Source organism: Nerophis lumbriciformis, linkage group LG16, assembly GCF_033978685.3.
Source record: "Nerophis lumbriciformis linkage group LG16, RoL_Nlum_v2.1, whole genome shotgun sequence".
Taxonomy (NCBI): domain Eukaryota; kingdom Metazoa; phylum Chordata; class Actinopteri; order Syngnathiformes; family Syngnathidae; genus Nerophis; species Nerophis lumbriciformis.
The window spans coordinates 36,838,837-36,860,880 of NC_084563.2; the positions used below are offsets into that span (position 1 = coordinate 36,838,837).

The 22,044-nt window shown below is 46.0% G+C and overlaps 1 protein-coding gene across 2 annotated transcripts in view; it reads left to right on the plus strand.

Annotated features, from left to right (window-relative positions):
* Nucleotides 1-22,044, plus strand: part of LOC133617227 (multidrug and toxin extrusion protein 1-like) — a 101,032-nt gene that overhangs the window by 43,432 nt on the left and 35,556 nt on the right. For both annotated transcript variants that reach the window (XM_061977085.2, XM_061977086.2), the window contains 2 exons: nt 5,262-5,330; nt 5,527-5,675. In XM_061977085.2, the coding sequence (XP_061833069.1) occupies nt 5,262-5,330; nt 5,527-5,675 (218 nt within the window). The remainder of the gene's footprint in view (nt 1-5,261; nt 5,331-5,526; nt 5,676-22,044) is intronic.

Sequence of the window (22,044 nt, forward strand, 5' to 3'; positions counted from 1 at the left end):
ATCCTATAATGCCAATGTGAAAATTTTTTGTTTGTTTATATTTACAACAGTTTTGCAAATGTATTAAAAATTAGAAAAAATAGGAAATAACATACATAAGTATTCACAGTCTTTGCTCAATACTTTGTTGATGCACTTGCAATTGCAATTGCTGCTTTCAAGTCTTTTTGAATACGATGCCACAAGCTTTGCACACCTATCTTTGGGCATTTTCACCCATTCCTATATGCAGCATCGCTCAGCCTCTATCAGGTTGGATGGGAAGTGTCGGTGTTCAGCCATTTTCAGATTTCTCTTGAGATGTAAATCAGATTCAAGTCTAGGCTCTGGCTGGGCCACTCATGGACATTTACGGAGTTGTCCTGAAGCCATTCCTTTTATATCATGGCTGTGTGCTTAGGGTTATTGTCCTGCTGAAAGATTAACCGTCACCCCAGTCTGATTTCAAGAGCGCTCTGGAACTGGTTTTTATCCAGGATGTCTCTGTAGATTGCTGAATTTATCTTTCCCTCTGTCCTGACTAATCTCCCACTTCCTGTCGGTGAAAACATCCCCACAGCATGATGCTGCCACCACTAGGCTTCACTGTAGAGATGATATTGGTCTGGGTAATGAGCGGTGCTTAGTTTCCTCTAAACATGACAACTGGCATTTATGCCAAAGAGCTCAATCTTTGTCTCATTAGACCAGATAATTTAGTTTGGTCTTTCAGGTACATTTGGCAAAATTTTACAAAGGAATGGATTCCATCTGGCCACTATACCAGAGAGACGTTGCATGTAGAGGCATGTGACCCTCCTCCCTTAGTTCTTGCCGCTGACCAAACCAGCCTGGGTAAAGGAAGCCGAGTGCGTAAGCCTTCCGAGGTCGGTACATAGCCTCTCCCTCACCAAGACTCTTATTGTGCCTCCTCTTGACCACGCATGGTAACTGGCATCTCGCGAAGCCAGGCTAAACCAGTAGGGGATCTTGGAGCTGCAGTGGTTCCTAGAGGTGGGGTGTGCAGGCCCACACAAATGTGGAGACGCCCTGGCTCCCCACCAACCACTGCGCCACTGCCATGTGGGTAAACCTGGTGGGGTTTATGGCTACGGGAGTAAACCACGAACAAAAAATCTGTGTTTCGGGGATTCACATTGGGCAGGATACCGACAGACTGGATCTCTGGCAGTTCCCTGCAACTTCAATCAGCAGAAGGTTGTTGTGATTACTCATGCCACTGGAAGAAGCTGGTTGGAACCAAGACGGTGAGAGTAACAACTGCGCACCCCTTCTCCTCCCATCTGGAGGAGAAGAGAACCCAGAAACGTAGACAACGACATGAGCGGGCTGCAAGAACTACCCAACCAGGTCCAACACACACCTGCCCCACGTGTTGAAAAATGTGTTGATCAGCAATTGGTCTTCACAGCCAAATGAGGTGGCACGAGCGAACCAAACGCTAAACACCCACATTCCCCCCGGGAGTTATGAACTCATCATCTACAACGATGGACTGCCATAAGCAAGTAAGCATACCATACAGACCTGATTGGTGGATTGCTGCAGAGATGGTTGTCCTTCTGTAAGGTCTCCTCTCACAGAGCTCTGCAACAGTGACCATCAGGTTCTTGGTCACCTCCTTAAATAGGGTCCTTCTCCCCCGATCTATCAGTTTAGACGGCCAGCCAGTCCGGAAAGAGTCTCGGTGGTTCCAAACGTCTTCCATTTACAAATGATGGAGGCCACTGTACTCATTGGGACCTTCAAGGCACATATATTTTTATGTACCTTTCCCTAGATGTGTGCCTCTGGACAATCCTGCCTCTGAGGTCTACAGACAATTATTTTGGCTTGATGCTTGATTTCTGTTCCGCCATGCACCGTCAAGTGTGGGACCTAATTTATAGACAGGTGTGCCTTTCCAAATCATGTTCAAGTAACTAAATTCACCACAGGTGGACACTAATTCAGCTGTCAGAATATGTTTTGAGATTGTTGGCAAAGGCTGTGAATACTTATGTACAAGTGATTTCTTTGATTTTTATTTTAAAAAAAAACAAACAAAAAAACTTTTCACATTGTCATCATGGGTCTAGAAATGTTTTCATTCATCCAGGTCGTTGAAACCATCCTTGCCCAGGCACACCCTCTTGGTTTTGGAGTATAAATATTTAGGGTTGTGGCACCGATCGATAGATCTGACCACTTAGATCACTTAGATCTGACCAATCTAAGTCTATGAGCAGGAACTGATGTAATCTACTCAAAGGAGTGGCGAAACGTTTTCTAAGACAAACCAAACAGTCCAGTTGCGATCGATGGAATGCCCTGAGATGTCATTACGGGGTATTGTGTGGAGAATTTGGAGGACAAAAATGAATGTATTCCATTATGGAGTACGGCTGTAACAGCAAAATGTGGGGAAAAATGAAGCGCTGTGAATACTTTCCAGATGCACTGTATATCTACTTTTCTGTTAAATTGTAGTAACATGTATTCTTCTGTTTTTTCAATACTTTACATTACTTTTTGGAGATACTACAAATGTGGGTATGAATTCCGATACAAAGTAGTTACAGGGGCAGTATTGGTCATTGCAATGTTTGTATTAAAAATGTTCAGGATCATTGCTAAAATGATAGAAATGAAAACATTGTAACATTTTTGATCTGACCTTAACCTGACAGCCACTCTGCCTCCTTTCAGAGGAACTCGGATCTTTTCCAGTGAAGCTTTTGAATGAAGTCAGCTCTCTTTTTTCTTATTTTTGTATGTGTTAATATCAACATATATAACTTAAGAACACTTTACTCCCTATTTAGTTTTAATCTTAACCTGCTAATATATAACTAAGTCAATACAATTTAAGTTCGAATGAAAATAGAGCCTCACCACTTAAGTCATAATCTATGCGCTTAAGAAATGTTGTCTGTCTATCTGTGTTGGCTCTGCGATTGTCATGTTCTGTTGGTTTTTGGACTCTTTTAGTTCCTGTTTGCGCACCCTGGTTTGTTTTAGTTTCCATGACAATTCATTGGTTTCACCTGACTCATTTGGACTCACGCACCTGTCACTAATCATGAGACTATTATTTTAGCCTGTAGTTGCCAGGTAGTCAGCCTTGCGACATTACCCCTGATACTCTAGATTACTCTTGATTACTCTTGCTACGCTGTTGACATTGTTAGTACTCCTGACATTACTCTGATGACATTTTTATGCTGATTATTCATGCTTGGTTCATGCTGCTTTTTTCTTGCCACGTAAGTTTGTGTTTATTCAAGCCACAGTGTAGTGAGTTTTTTAGTTCATGTTTCATGTCCTAAGTTTTTTGCCTTTGCTTTTACATGCGTTAGGCAAGCTCGCTTTCGGGTTGTTTTTTGTTTCCTGCGTCAAGTTTTTTGCCTCCCCTGTGAGCGCTTTGTGTTTGTACTTTTTGAGTGATAAACTAAATCATGTATTTACCTGCACGCCGTGTCCGGTCCTGTCCGTTTGCACCACAGGAAAACATTCCTCGCAGCGAGCTGCGAAATCCTCGCAGTATGCTGCATCATAGTCCACGTCATGACAGCGATGAGGTGGCGACTTGTCAAGGGTGTACCCCACCTATCGCTCGAATGCGACTGGGATAGGCTCCAGCCACCCCTGGTGCCCCGCCAGGGACAAGCGGTAGAACATGGATGGATGGATAGAAACTTCTCTTTGACTTGAGCTTCAGACTTTTTCTGTTTGTTTGAGATTGCCATTCCTGACACATGTGGCGGAAAAGAGTACTACAACTGAGTACCATTACAGCCCATACGGGCCGCAGCGAGGAAACAGATATTGTTTTGGGAGGGCCGCCTGTGGCCCAACAATGGCAGAGTCATATATATAGAGAGTATGGCCAACTCGGTTTCAGGCGATCTCCTCAATGATTGGTCAAAAAGCACTCATGTGACTACAGGGTGCTACGACTGCTACTAACTTTCAGCTGATGTTTGGGGCGCTTCCTTGTTACTTTTTCGACATGTAAAAATGACCTGTTGGTCAGCATGGGGCTGCTCCACCCACGAGAATTGTGGAAAGATTTTACATCGCTTTTTCCACAACACGGAAAGAGGACAAGTATTGGAAGTGAAGGTTCGTCCTTGTGGAAGGCCACCGATGACAGTGTCTCGTGCGAGGTAAACACGTGACACGACATCTGCGTTTGTTCAGGACAGAACACTAAAACACACAAGCTAATACAAATAACAGAATAAATGGACAAATTCAATAACTCGTTTGACAAAAACAGATTATCTTTGAATCTCAGTAAAACTATAATAATGCAATTTGGTAACAGGAGAAGATAAAGTCAAACAAATACAAATAGACAGACATTGAAAGAGTAAAATAAACCAAATTTGGGGGGTAATAGTACATGAGAGAATTAACTAGAAATCTCATGAAAATATACAACATAAAGGGGAAAGAAACATGTCAAAAATGAATGAAGCAAAATATGTTCTGGACCAAAAGTCACTCCATATTCTCTACTGCTTGCCAATGTTACCATATTTGAGGCGAAATAACTACAAAAGTACACTTATTTACTTATCAAGTTACAAAAAAGAAAGATCAGTTAGAATAATGCATAATGTGATACATACAGTGATTACAAATACATTGAAGGCAGCCACCACAGTTGACATACCTCACAAAAAAGTCACAATTTCTCCGTGATTGTTGGTCCAAAGCTAATAACAGTTTTGGGCAAAATGAAAATAGGTTATTTTAATCATCGGGTGTGTCAGAGTGCCTACTGATCACTTAACACTGCAGCAATGTAGCAGGCGGGTGTGTTAAATACGGCTGCAAAATTCTACTTTCACGAAAAAAAAACATGTTTTATTATAGGTTTATAAGCTGCAATATGTTTAAAACTATATATATATATAGCTGTATTATTTTGCTTTATTTCGTCAGAAAAACTAACGTCAAAACTAACGTCAAAACTAAAGCAATTGTATGCTGTAGTTTTGGCCAAACTCTCTTTATACACGACTCTGAACAATGGGCCCTATGGTTAAGAAACACTGGTTTAAACTGCTGTACCGAAGTTGGTTCCAGAATGTTGGTCTAAACTTAACAGCCCCATTTACTATTATACTATGTTAAATGACTATAGTGAAGGTAGTTATTCAAAAAAATAGAGTGCACAATGTTTTATTTATATTTATATTTTCATTAACAATGGCTCTTTAATTGCAGGTGGTTATTGTGCATTTTCATTAACAATGGCTCTTTAATTGCAGGTGGTTAATGTCACTGGCATTTCCATTGGCACTGGTTTGTCCATGACTTGCGATACCCTCATATCTCAGGTACTTTCATCAGCAAAAGCAACTGTTTCATTTATTTTTTCTTATTGAAACACTTTGCCAGGGCTCTCAGGTTGTCCTGGGGTCCACTTACTCACATTTCTACAATGAATGTTTGTATCAAGTTAGTTTTCTTTGCTTTATCAAAATAATAATTATTGGCATGCTTTCCTAACTCCGCTTATCTGCCTCTTTGTAGACATATGGGAGCGGTAACCTGAAGCGCGTGGGAGTGATTCTCCAGAGGGGCATTCTAATTCTGCTGCTGGCTTGCTTCCCATGCTGGGCTGTCCTCATACAAACTGAACCTCTTCTACTGGCTGTCAAACAGAGCCACGATGTTGCCAGGTAAGTCACTATTTAATTAGCAGAATAACTTTAGCCTTTTAGTCAATCCCTTCAAGATTTTTGTGGCTTTTTGTATGATTGTCGCAGCCTAAAATGGCTGAATTTGCAGACGGTTTTTCAGAAAGTTGTGGCAAAAGTTGCAATGCTTTGATAGCTTTTTATTCTCAATAACGTTGAATCCACTTGTGGATACTTAACTAATTAACATTATGAATTGTTATCATTGTTTCAAGTGTTCTGTAACTGAAACCTCAAAAAGCACAGGATTTCAACATTGGAAAATAAATACTGTATTGATGTTGTATTCATTTTGTACCACACAGCACAGTAGTAACCTTGAGCTACGAACTTGGTTCTTGAATGTTATGATCCGCTGCCTGGATCATGTTCTGTTTGGTTTTTGGACTCCCTCAGTTCACCATTGTGCACCCTTGAGTTTGTTTTCAGTTACCATGGGTGCTTATTGTTTCCACCTGTCTCTGATTGGTGTTCGGGACGCTCACCTGTTACCCGAGCACTAATCAGAAGCACTATTTATACCTGCCTTTGCCGGTCAGCCGGTCTGGCTTCCTAATTTGCTACCCGCAACAGTTGACGACTTTTGATTCCTGTCTGTGTATGCTAGCTCCCGCGCTAGCCTCCTTAGCTTTCCCTCCCGTGCTATGAGCACACCTTTATTTTTTCCCCGTATGATTTATCCTAATAAATCACTTCCTACCTGCACGCCGTGTCAGTAGTCCATCTGCATCTTGTGAGAATGACCCCCGCATCACCATGCGACCCGCTCATCACAGTAGGAAGCCAGCAGCATACAGTTCCCCCGCAACGGACGTCGAGAAGGTGGACAAAGAAGGTACGTGGATGGTATTGAAGGCGATGGAGGCGGAGACTCTCCGCTATTCCCCCATGGAGCGCCAGGAGTTAATGTGGGGTCCTAACGCCTCGTTGGTCCCTATCAACTCCGTATGGCCGGAGGACATTGCCGCACCACCGCAGAACTGGATGCGTCAGCGAAGACGGAAGCCATCCAAAAGGGCTTCGCTTCGCTGTCAGGACGCGCCGCTCCCTCAGACTCCTCCTCCGGACCGAAGCAAGCTGCAGGTAGCCCAGTCTTCCCTTCAGAAGTTTGGTGGTCCAGTTCACCATTTCGCCAAACATTTTGCCGGTTGGGCTGTCAATGAGCTGGACTGCGGCAATAATGATGTAATTTCGTTGGCGCCCCCTGATGACGTCACTCCGCCCACTTCTGATGACGTCAGAGACCAAGGTTTTTTTTCCCTACCTTCTGCTTCCCTCTGTCAGCCGCCTCCTAAGGACTTTAATTCCATAATAAAACATTACCAGAACATTTTTTTACAGACCTGCCAGGTCTGTCCTTGCCCTCCAGGACTCAAGCTGCGCCCCCAGTGGCTGTTTCCCCGCCCACTGCACAGACCTTTTCCCCTGTGCTCCCACCCAGTCTCAAGTGGGGGATGTGAATAGACATTTTGGACAATCAAAAGGGGAGGAGTCTATCCCTCTCCTTGACTCCCCCCACCCATCCCCAAAGACTGTACCAGAGTGCACAGAACACGTCTGGGATCCGCTTCTTGAGGGGGGGGCTAGTGCTGGGAGCTGTGCTAGTGCGGTGGCCCAGCTGCGCCCTGCCAGGCAGCAACCTCCGGCCCAGCCGCCACAACCAGTCCTTCGGCATGCCAAGCCCCAGCTAGGCCACCTCCGCCAAAGTCACGACCAGTACCGGCTCCACGACTGGTTCCAGCACCAGTTGCTGCACCTCGGCTAGCACCAGTTCCTGTTGCTTCACCTCGGCTAGCTTCTGTTCCTGTTGCTTCACCTCAACTAGCTCCTGTTCCTATTGCTTCCAGCTCGAGGTCGCGGAGACAATGATGCCGGAGACGAGGAAGGTGGCGGCGCCGTGGGAAGGCCCGCCGAAGACGAGGAAGGTGGCGACGCCGTGGGAAGGCCCGCCGGGGGACGAGGAAGTTGGCGGCGCCGTGGGAGGGCCCGCTGAAGACGATGAAGATGGAGGCGCCTCAGGAGCTTGAGCGGAAGGCGAAGGAAGTAGCTTTGGAGCAGGAACCGGAAGCAGCCGTGGAGCAGGCGCAGGAACTGGAGCTTGCCTCGGCGCAGGAACTGGAGCTTTCCTCGGTGCAGGGACAGGAACTGGAGCTTGCCTCGATGCAGGGACAGGAACTGGAGCCTCCCTCGGTGCAGGAACAGGAACTGGAGCTTGCCTCGGTGCAGGAACAGGAACTGGAATTTGCCTCAATGCAGGGACAGGAACTGGAGCTTGCCTCGGGGAAGGGACAGGAACTGGAGCTTAATCTCGGGGAAAGAACAGGAGCTTGCCTCAGAGCAAGAACAGGAGCTTGCCGAGGACAAGAACAGGAGCTTGCCGAGGTTCAGCAACAGGAACATGAGCTAGCCGAGGTGCAGCAACGGGTGTTAGTCGAGGTGCCGCAACAGGAACAGGAGCTAGCCAAGGTGAAGCAATAGGAACAGGAGCACAATGAAGTACATATTCCGTACAATTGACCACTAAATGGTAACACCCGAATAATTTTTTTAACTTGTTTAAGTCGCTGTCCACTTAAATTGATTCATGATACAGATATATACTATCAGATATATACTATCACAGTGTTTCCCACAGGACAGGCATCTATTTGTGGTGGTGTGGTCGGGGGGCGGGGGTTGGTGGCGGCGGCGGCAGCGCCGATGACCAAGAAGAACGCAGAGTTGGAATATAATTACAACATTTTATGTACATATTTATATACAGATTTGAACAATTAGTGATTCACTGAAATATATTTATTAATTGTGGTTCTTACAAAAAATATATCTTATAAAATATAAAAGCTAAAATGTCTCTTAAAGCTCTGCCCCTTTAATTAGTGAATACTAAATAATTTAACTTTAGCCTACTACTACAACCATATTATTTACCAGCAACATGAAGTGAAACAGAGGCAGAGGTGTCCTGCCACAGTCAGTCAACCTCCTCCTCCTCCTGCTGCTGCTGCTGAACAGGTCGCACCTGTGGTCCGGACTGTAGGCCTACCTCCTCTCCAAGTCGAGCCCTTTTCGGCCGTTGAAAATATTTTTCTATACTCATCTGTGTGAAGGAGTGAACATCCAACATTAGAATTTATTACTAATGAGCAGAACCGCTCTATGTACAGTGCCGTCTAACCTTAAGCGGCAGCAGCTCAACACATGCAGGGTTCAACGTTAAGGTTTTTTTCTACTTGCCTGACTTCTCAAATCTACTTGCCCCAATATTTCTACTTGTCCTGCCTAGGTTTTTTTCTGGCTGTGTAGTGCTCATGGCTTATATCTTACTAAAATTCTTCCCGTTGACTATTTACAACACTACACAGTAATTATTATTATTATTATTATTACCTATAATTACATTTAAATGGCATTGCATACATGTAAAATTAAATGCTATTTCACATTATTTGACCAGTAGCAGTTACACCGATCTGAACAGGTCAGTCACCTGTTTAAAGCCCGATTACAGTTGAAATCTTGAAATGAAGGGCCTTTAATGGCCAAAACATTAACCTGGACAACATTTTAACAGCTGGTTGGCTCAGATTTTATTCTTTTCATTGCATTCACATGCTGCAGTGGACAGTGGACAATTTAGCTTCAGTCCATGTGTGTTTATTGACAACAGGGCTATAACCTGGACACGTTAGCTCGTCGGTGAAACGCTCGGTGAAATCGCGGATTAACGTTAAATATATGACGAGCCGCGAGCGATACAGCTATAACCTATCTACCTATAACACCTGTAAAAATGAAGCAATGCTACCACACTAGCAAGCGTTAGCTAGCCGGCTATGAGCCACCAAGCTGCTAACTATCGCCAAAAGGCACCATTTAAGTTTTTTTCCCCATGGCATCCTGGATCAAGGCTTTCAGCAGCTTTTGGACGTTTGAGGTAGAAACGTAGGAAGCGCCATCATTATGAAAAGTAGCCGGCGAGTATTTTGATCCCGTCCGTCCATCCGTCCCTCTTCTTCTTCTTCTTCTTCTTCTTCTTCTGGCCCACCAGGTGAATTAGGTGCTATTGGCGGGGTTACAATGCATAGTAGGCTACCGCCACCTACTGCACCGGAGGTGTAACTACAAGCAACATTCACAGACAGTCCCATTGCTTTTATGAGCGGTCGAGCGAGTCAAAAGCAGAAAAATCCATTTGTGGCGGACGTAATTCTTTCGTGGCGGGCCGCCACAAATAAATGAATGTGTGGGAAACACTGTATCATCATAATACAGTCATCACACAAGATAATCATCAGGGTATATACATTGAATTATTTACACTATTTACAATCCGGGTGTGGGATGTGGAGGGGGGGGTTAGGTTTGGTTGTTATCATCACTTCAGTCATCAACAATTGAGAACAGAGAAATGGACATTGAAACAGTGTAGGTCTGACTTGGTAGGATATGTACAGCAAGTAGTGGACATAGAGAGCGAGAGAGAGAGAGAAAGAGAGAGAGAGAGAGAGAGATAAGAAAACGTATCTACATTTGATTATTTACATTTGATTATTAACAATCCGGGGAGAGTGTTAGTTTAGGGTTGAAGTTGCCTGGAGGTGTACTTTTATTGCGGTTTTGAAGGAGGATAGAGATGCCCTTTCTTTTACACCTGTTGGGAGCGCATTCCACATTGATGTGGCATAGAAAGAGAATGAGTTAAGACCTTTGTTGGATCGGAATCTGGGTTTAACGTGGTTAGTGGAGCTCCCCCTGGTGGCGGTCATTTAAGTTAAGGAAGTAGTTTGACATGTACTGCAATCTACTAATAAAAGTCTCAATCAATCAATCAATCAAAGAGCTGACGCTGAACTGAAATGCTAATGGAAAGTAGGAGGAATGTAGAAATGGTTCAAATTTTGAAATTGTTTAAATGCTGAAATGGTTTGAAGGTTGAAATGGTTTGAATGTTGAAAAGCTGACACTAAACTGAAATACTAGTACAATGTAGAAATGGTTTGAAAGTTGAAATAGATTAAGGTAAAATGGTTTGAGAGGTGAAGTGCAGAAGTTTACTGGCACTCATTGAGGGCGGACGCTCCCTTTCCCTCTCCCTTATATCTCCTGCTTGCTTCTTTGTCTTGTCTTGTCTTAACTTTCTTGTTGCCTCTTTTTGCACAGCTCTCCAAATCTAAAAATGGAACTAATTAACTTGCCTCTCAACGAATTTGACAAGATCTTGGGTTTGGGGGAACCTGCCTGTCTTGACAGAGCGGTAGTTGCTGGTCACACAACAAAGTCTTGGGAGAAGAAGGAGTGCCGCGTGGCTGGCGACCCTTTCAGTCGAGGACGTTGACGATATCCAACTATTCGGAATTATGACAGCAGGACATTTGCTGATTGGAGTAAGAGTTGCTCTGGTTTGTCGACAAATTGGAAGTTGCTGGCAGTCTTCAAAGTACCCCAGAGCAGCCACAAATGATTGGAGGATGTGTGCAGAACTGTGGACACTCGGATTGTCTGCCCTGTAGAATGAACTTGAGGACCAGTATTAGACAATTAGGAGTTAAAAACAAATGTTATTTTCGCTCACAAACAAATCATTCTACAAACCCCGTTTCCATATGAGTTGGGAAGTTGTGTTAGATGTAAATATAAACGGAATACATCCATCCATCCATCCATCTTCTTCCGCTTATCCGAGGTCGGGTCGCGGGGGCAGCAGCCTAAGCAGGGAAGCCCAGACTTCCCTCTCCCCTGCCACTTCGTCCAGCACTTCCTGTGGGACCCCGAGGCATTCCCTGGCCAGCCGGGAGACATAGTCTTCCCAACGTGTCCTGGGTCTTCCCCGCGGCCTCCTACCGGTCGGACGTGCCCTAAGCACCTCCCTAGGGAGGCGTTCGGGTGGCATCCTGACCAGATGCCCGAACCACCTCATCTGGCTCCTCTCGATGTGGAGGAGCAGCGGCTTTACTTTGAGCTCCCCCCGGATAGCAGAGCTTCTCACCCTATCTCTAAGGGAGAGCCCCGCCACCCGGCGGAGGAAACTCATTTCGGCCGCTTGTACCCGTGATCTTGTCCTTTCGGTCATAACCCAAAGTTAATGACCATAGGTGAGGATGGGAACGTAGATCGACCGGTAAATTGAGAGCTTTGCCTTCCGGCTCAGCTCCTTCTTCACCACAATGGATCGATACAGCGTCCGCATTACTGAAGACGCCGCACCGATCCGCCTGTCGATCTCACGATCCACTCTTCCCTCACTCGTGAACAAGACTTCGAGGTACTTGAACTCCTCCACTTGGGGCAAGATCTCCTCCCCAACCCGGAGATGACACTCTACCCTTTTCCGGGCGAGAACCATGGACTCCGACTTGGAGGTGCTGATTCCCATCCCAGTCGCTTCACACTCGGGTGCGAACCGATCCAGTGAGAGCTGAAGATCCTGGCCAGATGAAGCCAACAGGATCACATCATCTGCAAAATGCAGAGACCTAATCCTGTAGCCACCAAAACAGATCCCCTCAACGCCTTGACTGCGCCTAGAAATTCTGAAATTCTGTCCATAAAAGTTATGAACAGAATCGGTGACAAAGGGCAGCCTTGGCGGAGTCCAACCCTCACTGGAAGCGTGTCCGACTTACTGCCGGCAATGCGGACCAAGCTCTGGCACTGAGCATACAGGGAGCGGACTGCCACAATCAGACATTCCGATTCTCTCTGAGCACTCCCCACAGGACTTCCCGAGGGACACGGTCAAATGCCTTCTCCAAGTCCACAAAACACATGTAGACTGGTTGGGCAAACTCCCATGCACCCTCAAGGACCCTGCTGAGAGTATAGAGCTGGTCCACAGTTCCACGACCAGGACGAAAACCACACTGTTCCTCCTGAATCCGAGGTTTGACTATCCGGCGTAGCCTCCTCTCCAGTACACCTGAAAACGGAATACAATGATTTGCAAATCATTTTCAACCCATATTCAGTGCTACAAAGACAACATATTTGATGTTCAAACTGATAAACATTTTTTTTTGCAAATAATCATTAACTTTAGAATTTGATGCCAGCAACATGTGACAAAGAAGTTGGGAAAGGTGGCAATAAATACTGATAACGTTGAGGAATGCTCATCAAACACTTATTTGGAACATCCCACAGGTGTGCAGGCTAATTGGGAACAGGTGGGTGCCATGATTGGCTATAAAAACAGCTTCCCAAAAAATGCTCAGTCTCTCACAAGAAAGGATCGGGCGGGTACACCCCTTTGTTCACAACTGCGTGAGCAAATTGTCAAACAGTTTAAGAACAGCGTTTCTCAAAGTGCAATTGCAAGAAATTTAGGGATTTCAACATCTACGGTCCATAATATCATCAAAAGGTTCAGAGAATCTGGAGAAATCACTCCACGTAAGCGGCATGGCCGGAAACCAACATTGAGTGACTGTGACCTTCGATCCCTCAGACGGCACTGTATCAAAAACCGACATCAATCTCTAAAGGATATCACCACATGGGCTCCGGAACACTTCAGAAAACCACTGTCACTAAATACAGTTTGTCACTACATCTGTAAGTGCAAGTTAAAGCTCTACTATGCAAAGCGAAAGCCAATTATCAACAACATCCAGAAACGCCGCCGGCTTCTCTGGACCCGAAATCATCTAAGATGGACTGATGCAAAGTGGAAAAGTGTTCTGTGGTCTGACGAGTCCACATTTCAAATTGTTTTTGGATATATTCGACATCGTGTCATCCGGACCAAAGGGGAAGCGAACCATCCAGACTGTTTTCGAAGCAAAGTTCAAAAGCCAGCATCTGTGATGGTATGGGGGTGCATTAGTGCCCAAGGCATGGGTAACTTACACATCTCTGAAGGCACCATTAATACTGAAAGGTAAATACAGGTTTTGGAACAACATATGCTGCCATCGAAGCGCCATCTTTTTCATGGACGCCCCTGCTTATTTTAGCAAGACAATGCCAAGCCACATTCAGCACGTGTTACAACAGCGTGGCTTCGTAAAAAAAGAGTGCGGGTACTTTCCTGGCCCGCCTGCACTGCAGACCTGTCTCCCATCGAAAATGTGTGGCGCATTATGAAGCGTAAAATACGACAGCGGAGACCCCGGACTGTTGAACGACTGAAGCTCTACATAAAACAAGAATGGGAAAGAATTCCACTTTCAAAGCTTCAACAATTAGTTTCCTCAGTTCCCAATCGTTTATTGAGTGTTGTTAAAAGAAAAGGTGATGTAACACAGTGGTGAACATGCCCTTTCCCAACTACTTTGGCACGTGTTGCAGCCATGAAATTCTAAGTTAATTACTATTTGCAAAAAAAATAAAGTCATGAGTTTGAACATCAAATATCTTGTCTTTGTAGTGCATTCAATTGAATATGGGTTGAAAAGGATTTGCAAATCATTGTATTTCGTTTATATTTACATCTACCACAATTTCCCAACTCATATGGAAACAGGGTTTGTAATTTGGATTGTTTCCGTGGCTTTGAGACTCTACCGAAGGACAGTGCGGTGAAGACACAACAAACTCCCTCATGTCTCTCATGGACGCACAGCTGTTGTTGTTGACTTTGGACTGACTGCCGGTTGCTAAAGCACCAAGGTCGCGGAACAAAGACACGCTGCAGGCTTACACACACATGCATCCTCGAAAAATGCATGCCACACACACATACACCTTCGACGCTTGAATCCCTTAGGTGTGATGGACGACTGAGTAGCGCTTAGATAGCAGCAACCTGCCTCCGTAGCCCCCATTCTCTCCCCTCTGTTGGGAGTTTTGTGAATTATTTGTAACTTGTTTGTGTGCTATGGCTATTGAGTTTTTTTTTTTTCTGGCCTCAGTCTGGACCCCCTCCCCGGGTGTCTAGCCTTAGACTGAATATTTTGTTTTACTCAGATGTCACCAAGTAACAACATGATTATTAGATTTAAATTCTAAAAAAAATGTTAGCATACTAATATTCGCACATTGATATTATCATGCTAACAGGTGAAAGCCTAGCATACTTTTAAGATGGCACCAAGTAACGGAATCCATGATTATTTGGTTTAAAATGTACATCATTAGATAACCTTGTGGTTTGAGTGTCCGCCCTGAGACTGGAAGGTTGTGAGTTCAAACCCCAGCCGAGTCAAACCAAAGACTATAAAAATGGGACCCATTGCCTCCCTGCTTGGCACTCAGCATCAAGTGTTGGAATTGGGGGTTGAATCACCAAATGATTCCCGAGCGCGGCCACCGCTGCTTCTCAGTTACCCTCACCTCCCAGGGGGTGAACATGGGGATGGGTCAAATGCAGAGGATCATTTCACCACACCTAGTGTGTGTGTGACTATCGTTGGGACTTTAACTTTAACTTTAACTTATAATGCTAGCATAAAACATTAAGAATTTTAACATTAACATTCTTACAGCTTGCATACTTTCAAGATGGCGCCATGTAATGAAAGTCATGAGCTGAACATGTTGGTGTTAGAAATAATCAAACCGGTTGAGAAATGTGGGAATTGAGGTACTTGGAAAATGTCCTACTCATTTCGGTGGGAATTTCCTGGTAATTTGGGAATTTTAGGAAAAGCAGGAATTTTTTGAATGCGATAAATAGCATGAATGTCCTAAATGAGCTGAATTGGTTGGTGTTGAAATGGTTTGAATCGGTGAAGAAATGTGTTAGTAGTGACAATGTATAATTGAATAATAGTTTTACAGAATTTCAGGAATTTGTGAATTTACAGGAAAACCGGAATTTGGTTTGGAACTTGGGAATGTATGTTGGAATGTCCAGGGTGAGTGCAATGTGTTGATGTTGGAATGGTTTGAATAGGTTGAAAAATGTGGGAATTGTGCAACTTGGAAAAGTGTCCTATTCATTTTAATGGGAAATTCCTGAAAATTTCAGGAAATGTTGGATTTTTAAAAAATAATTAAGAGCATGATTGTCCTGAATGAGCTGAATAGGTTGGTGTTGGAATTGTTTAAATCGGTCAAGAAATGTTAAAGTAATAACAGTTTTTTAATTGAGAAATGGTATTACAGAATTTCTAAAACCATTTTAAATCCTTAATTATATCCTGATTTAGCCATTCCTTTACCACTTTTGACATGTGTTTGGCATCATTGTCCTGTTGGAACACCCAACTGCGCCCAAGACCCAACCTCCGGGCTGGTGATTTTAGGTTGTTCTGAAGAATTTGGAGGTAATCGTCCTTTTTCATTGTCCCATTTACTCTCTGTAAAGCACCAGTTCCATTGGCAGCAAAACAGGCCCAGAGCATAATACCACCACCACCATGCTTGACGGTAGGCCTGGTGTTCCTGGGATTAAAGGCCTCACCTTTTCTCCTCCAAACATATTGTTGGGTATTGTGGCCAAAGAGCTCAATTTTTGTTTCATCTGACCACAGAACTTTCCTCCAGAAGGTCTTATCTTTGTCCATGTGATGTTAGATGAAACACAAATCGAGATGTTTGGCCACAATACCCAGCAATAGGCTAGAATTATGGTTTTAAAATGGCCTTCCCAAAGTCCTGACTTAAACGTGTGGACAATGCTGAAGATACAAGTCCATGTCAGAAAACCAACAAATTTAGCTGAACTGCACACATTTTGTCAAGAGGAGTGGTCAAAAATTCTACCAGAAGCTTGTGGATGGCTACCAAAAGCGCATTTTTGCAGTGAAACTTGCCAAGGGACATGTCACCAAATATTAACATTGCTGTATATATACTTTTGACCCAGCAGATTTGGTCACATTTTCAGTAGACCCATAATAAATTCATAAAAGAACCAAACTTCAAGGATGTGCTCCAATCACTCTATCACAAACAAATAAGAGTTGTAGAAATTATGGACAATCAAGACAGCCATGACATTATGTTCTTTACAAGTGCATGTAAACTATTGACCACAATATTAGAGCTATATATATACTACATACATATACATACATACATACTGTACATATACAAACGCATATGCATGCATACATATATGAATCATATTAATCCATACACATATATGGATACATGTACCGTATTTTCCGCACTATAAGGCGCACCTAAAAACCACAAATTTTCTCAAAAGCTGACAGTGCGCCTTATAATCCGGTGCGCCTTATATATGGGTTAATATTAATATTAATTTTCATAAAGTTTAGGTCTCGCAACTACGGTAAACAGCCGCCATCTTTTTTTCCCCGTAGAAGAAGCGCGCGGTGCATGCTGGGATATGTGACGTTTCATTTCCATTTGTGTGTTTATGTAAAGACCCCAAAATGGCTCCTATTAAGTGTGTTGTCTGTCTAATTATAAATAATGCAGACGAGGCGTGTTAACTGAGTTCTCAACGTTTACTCACAGCGTGCTCATAACCACATTCTAACTGCCAGCACATACAACAACGCTTCTCAGGGCTACCGCGCATGCTCGTCACTATCGTTGCATGCTGGGTAGTGTAGTTGTTATATTTGCTAGCTCATAACATCACATTAAGAGACACGCTTACGCGCTTAATTCAATACTCGCCGTCATTCCGGGTGGATTGACAAAAGACCTCCAGCCGCTAGATATTGGTGTCAACAGGGCATTCGAAGCTAGACTGCTAACTGCGTGGGAACAGTGGATGACAGAAGGCGAACACACGTGACGTTCACCAAGACAGGGAGACAGCGCCGGACGACATACGCCAACATCTGCCAGTGTATAGTAAATGCCTGGGCAGATATTTCGGTCACAACTGTGGTCCGAGCTTTCCGGAAGGCAGGATTCACAGAACTGCTGGACAACAGCGACACTGACTCCGATTACTTCGACGAGACGGAGCCGGCCATTTTGGATCCCACATTCGCCCAACTTTTCAATTCGGACACCGAAGGAGAATAATTAGAGGGATTTATGAATGAAGAATAACTTCAGAAAGTGAGCGTTATGTTTATTTTGTGTGTTGTGACATTAACGTTCGAGCAACATTATGTTGCTATTGCTCTGCACTATTTTGAATTTTACTATGTTTGTGATTGCACATTTGCGTACATTTTGGGAGTGAACAGAGTTGTTAGAACGCTGGTTTTTAATATATTATTAAAGTTTGACTGACCTATCTGACTGTTTTTTTGACATTCCTTTAGCGCAGTTAGATGCGGCTTACAACACGGGGCGGCTTATAGGTGGACAAAGTTTTGAAATATGCCGTTCATTGAAGGCGCGGCTTATAACCCAGGGCGCCTTATGGTGCGGAAAATACGGTATACACATTTATATGCATACATATACAAATATACATATATGCATACGTATATACAAATATACATATTTATATGCATATATGCATACATCTGTATGCATACATATATACATACACAGTACAGGCCAAAAGTTTGAACACACCTTCTCATTCAGTGTGTTTTCTTTATTTTCATGACTATTTACATTGTAGATTGTCACTGAAGACATCAAAACTATGAATGAACACGTGGAGTTATTTATGTACTTAACAAAAAGAAGAAATAACTGAAAACATGTTTTATATTCTAGTTTCTTCAAAATAGCCACCCTTTGCTCTGATTACTGCTTTGCACACTCTTGGCATTCTCTCGATGAGCTTTGAGAGGTAGTCTGAAATGGTTTTCACTTCAAAGGTGTCATAGTTTTGATGCCTTCAGTGACAGCCATGAAAATAAAGAAAACGCATTGAAATGAGAAGATGTGTCCAAACTGTTGGCCTGTACTGTACACAAATATAAATACACTTTGTGGAGGGGGCGTGGTCGGCGCATCTCCTGCGGGAAGGGCGTGTGCAGGAGCCGGCTCCGAAGCAGCTGACAGGTGAGTGGATTTTCCAGCTGAAGCGGGTTTTCTTATCACCTGTCTCCTTTATTAGCAGCGTCCGAGGCCATGAGAGGGAAGGCAGACACGCATACGAGGAGATAAGGGGCGAGTGAGCGCTGACAAACTTGAAAGAAAGACTCAATAGAAGACGTTGTTGCATCCTGAACTGGAGGTTCCATCCCTATGTGACCAAACCACAGAGAACCCACACAAAGACTTCCACAACTGGCGCCCAACTGATCTGTGGTTGGAAGATGTCGCCACCGGAACCCCGGACAGCCCTGGGACAAGTACTGGCGGACGTGGCAGCGGCAAGCCAACATCAGCTGGAGACGATCCGCTAGCAAGTCGCGCAGCAGAGCAAAATCTTGCTGGCGGGCCGGGTCGGAGCGGCACCACCACCAGGACCAACAGCCTCCATGCAGCGAATGGCGGAGGCCAAACACCCCCAGGCATTCATTGACATTTTCGAGGCCACGGCGGCGGTATGCAGGTGGCCTGAAGAGGAATGTGGGGTATGCTTGCTGCCGCTGCTGGCAGGAGAGGCGCAGCGGGTAGCGCTTAGCCTACCAGCAGCCTCCCGGTTGCACTTCCCGGACCTGAGAAGGGGGGTACTCGACCGAACCGTTGGTGGTCCTCCGCTGGTTCCGGGCGCTACGAATGGGGCCATGGGACCGCCCATTTGTGCTCAGGCAGCAGCTCCGAGATGCACCGACCCGATGGCTGAATCCGAGGGAGAGCGGCAACCCGGTGGTCGAGGTAGTCCTAGTGGAGCAGTTTTTGAAAGTCATCCCAGCGCGAACATCGGCGAGGGTCGGGTACCACCGCCCACGCGACCTGACCGAGGACCATCTGGCGGTGCACCGGGAGGCGCGGTGAGAGGAGGGGACCCGAGGGCGGCAGAGCGCCTCGACGTAACCCCGGCAGGCCGCACGCTCAGCAAGAAGAAGCGGCGCCGCCGGCTCCACAACACCACCCGGCGGACTTGCCCTTTGCCCTCGCCCAGGTCCCGACGCATCCCGTGACAGTGCTGCGCAGGCCGCGCAACCAGCGGCCGAAGGTTCCACCGACAGGGAGGGCACGGGGCTCAAATTGTTCCTCTGCTCTTCCTGTCTTCCAGTGTCCGGCCGCTGCTGAGAGGGGGCTTCTCTGCAGACGGCACCTCGAGCACCAGGGCAAGTGTGCTGGAGGTGCGGACAGCCCGGTCACGTGCGGCGGGAGTGCCCACTGATGGGGGTGTGACAGGTGATGCGGGTTGTCGGCCCTCCAGCGCCTTCCCTCAATCCGGGAGAGACGTACTGCGTCCCGGTAAAGGCACAAGGGAGTACATACCGGGCAATGGTGGATTTGGGCTGTGGGCAGTCCATGATCCACAAAAACCTGGTTCGACCCGGGGCTTTGAGGCAGGCAGCACGGGTGAAAATCAAATGTGTTCATGGGGATGTGCACGAGTACCCTGTGGTGCCAGTGAAAATTTTGTATAATAGGCAAAAGCATCGTGTCAAGGTTGCTGTACGTGTGCACCTTACGCACCCCGTAATTTGGGGTACAAATTGGCCGGGGTTTAACCATCTAGTGCGCTGACCCGTCTCCGCTCGGGATGGTGTCCTGCTGGCCCCACTATGGACTGGACTCTTACTATTATGTTGGATCCACTATGGACTGGACTCTCACAATATTATGTCAGACCCACTCGACATCCATTGCTTTCGGTCTCCCCTAGAGGGGGGGGGTTACCCACATATGCGGTCCTCTCCAAGGTTTCTCATAGTCATTCACATCGACGTCCCACTGGGGTGAGTTTTTCCTTGCCCGTATGTGGGCTTTGTACCGAGGATGTCGTTGTGGCTTGTGCAGCCCTTTGAGACACTTGTGATTTAGGGCTATATAAATAAAGATTGATTGATTGATTGATAGTGACACAATGTGTAGGTGTGCGTTCATGGCCCGTAGGAAAGGGGAATATCCGCGCAGTTCTCAGTCGCGACGCGGGTTCATCCGACACTGCCGAGGGGATAACCGGCGAGGGAGGAAGCCCCCCCCCCGGCCCTCCACTGGCACCCTACCGAGGATTTCCCCCCTCAAGCAGTCCCGGGATGACACTCTGCGTGCGGCCTGGGACCAGGTGGCTTCCATCAACGGTCAGCTGGTTCGCCCGGGAACAGCGTGGGTATTTTCTCATTTATCAATCATTAGGAATAGATTATACCGAGTGAGCCGTGACAGTCAGACAGGATGAGAAATCACCCAGTAGTTGGTGCCGAAACGCCGCCGGGAAATTATTTTCCAGATGGCGCACTTCAACCCCATGGCTGGCCACATGGGGTATGATAAGACCCTCAATCGGGTAATGGTCCGAGTCTATTAGCCGGGCATCCGGGCAGAAGTGCGCTGCTGGTATGCTGCCTGCCCGGACTGCCAGCTGGTCAATCCAGCGGCCACCCCCAAGGCGCCCTTGCGCCCATTACCACTCATGGAGGTCCCCTTCGAAAGAATTGGCATGGACTTCATCGGACCATTCCGCCCGAGCACACGGGGGTATCGTTTTGTGCTAGTCCTGGTGGATTACGCAACACGTTAGCCCGAAGCAGTGGCTGCGCTCCATCTCTGCAAAGAGTGTAGCGCAAGCACTGTTTCGGGTCATCACCCGAGTCGGAATCCCGAAAGAGATCCTGACTGACCAGGGCACGTCCTTTATGTCACGCACGATAAAGGAACTATACGAATTATTGGGAATTAAAGCGGTCCGCACCAGCGTATACCACCCACAAACTGACGGGCTGGTGGAGCGGCTAAATAAGACGCTGAAAACCATGATCCGTAAGTTTACGCACGAGGACAAACCAAATTGGGATAAATGGTTAGAGCCCCTACTGTTTGCAATGCGGGAGGTACCCTAGTCCTCCACAGGATTTTCTCCTTTTGAATTATTATACGGCAGGAAGCCGCGCTGTGTTTTGGACGTAATTAAAGTTGGGAGGAGGGTCCAAGCTCCAGCAAAAACGAAATTCAATACATCATGGACTTGCAAGCAAAACTCCACACGGTAGGGCACTTGTCACGTGAGAATTTGCTCCAGGCCCAGGAACGTCAACAGCGCTTGTATAACAGGGGGACTCAGCTAAGAACATTTTCACCGGGAGAAAAAGTGCTTTTATTACTTCCAACGTCCAGCTCGAAATTACTCGCCAGGTGGCAAGGACCCTTTGTGGTCACACAGCAAGTGGGTGATGTGGATTATGAGGTCCGGTGCTCGGACCGGGGAGGAAACACTCAAATTTACCATATTAACCTCCTGAAGGCATGGAAGGAGGCGTAGCCTGTTTCCATGGTGCCGGTGGTCGAGGAGGAGGAGGAGTTTGGGCCATAGATCCCGCGCTCTGCCCTGCCCTGCCCTCCCCCCTCCTCTGTGATAATCAGCTCACGTTAGCGCAGAAAGCGGATGTTGCCAAGCTGCAGCACCGCTTTTCTGATGTGTTCTCCCCGCGGCCCGGCCGCACGAACCTCCTCCAAC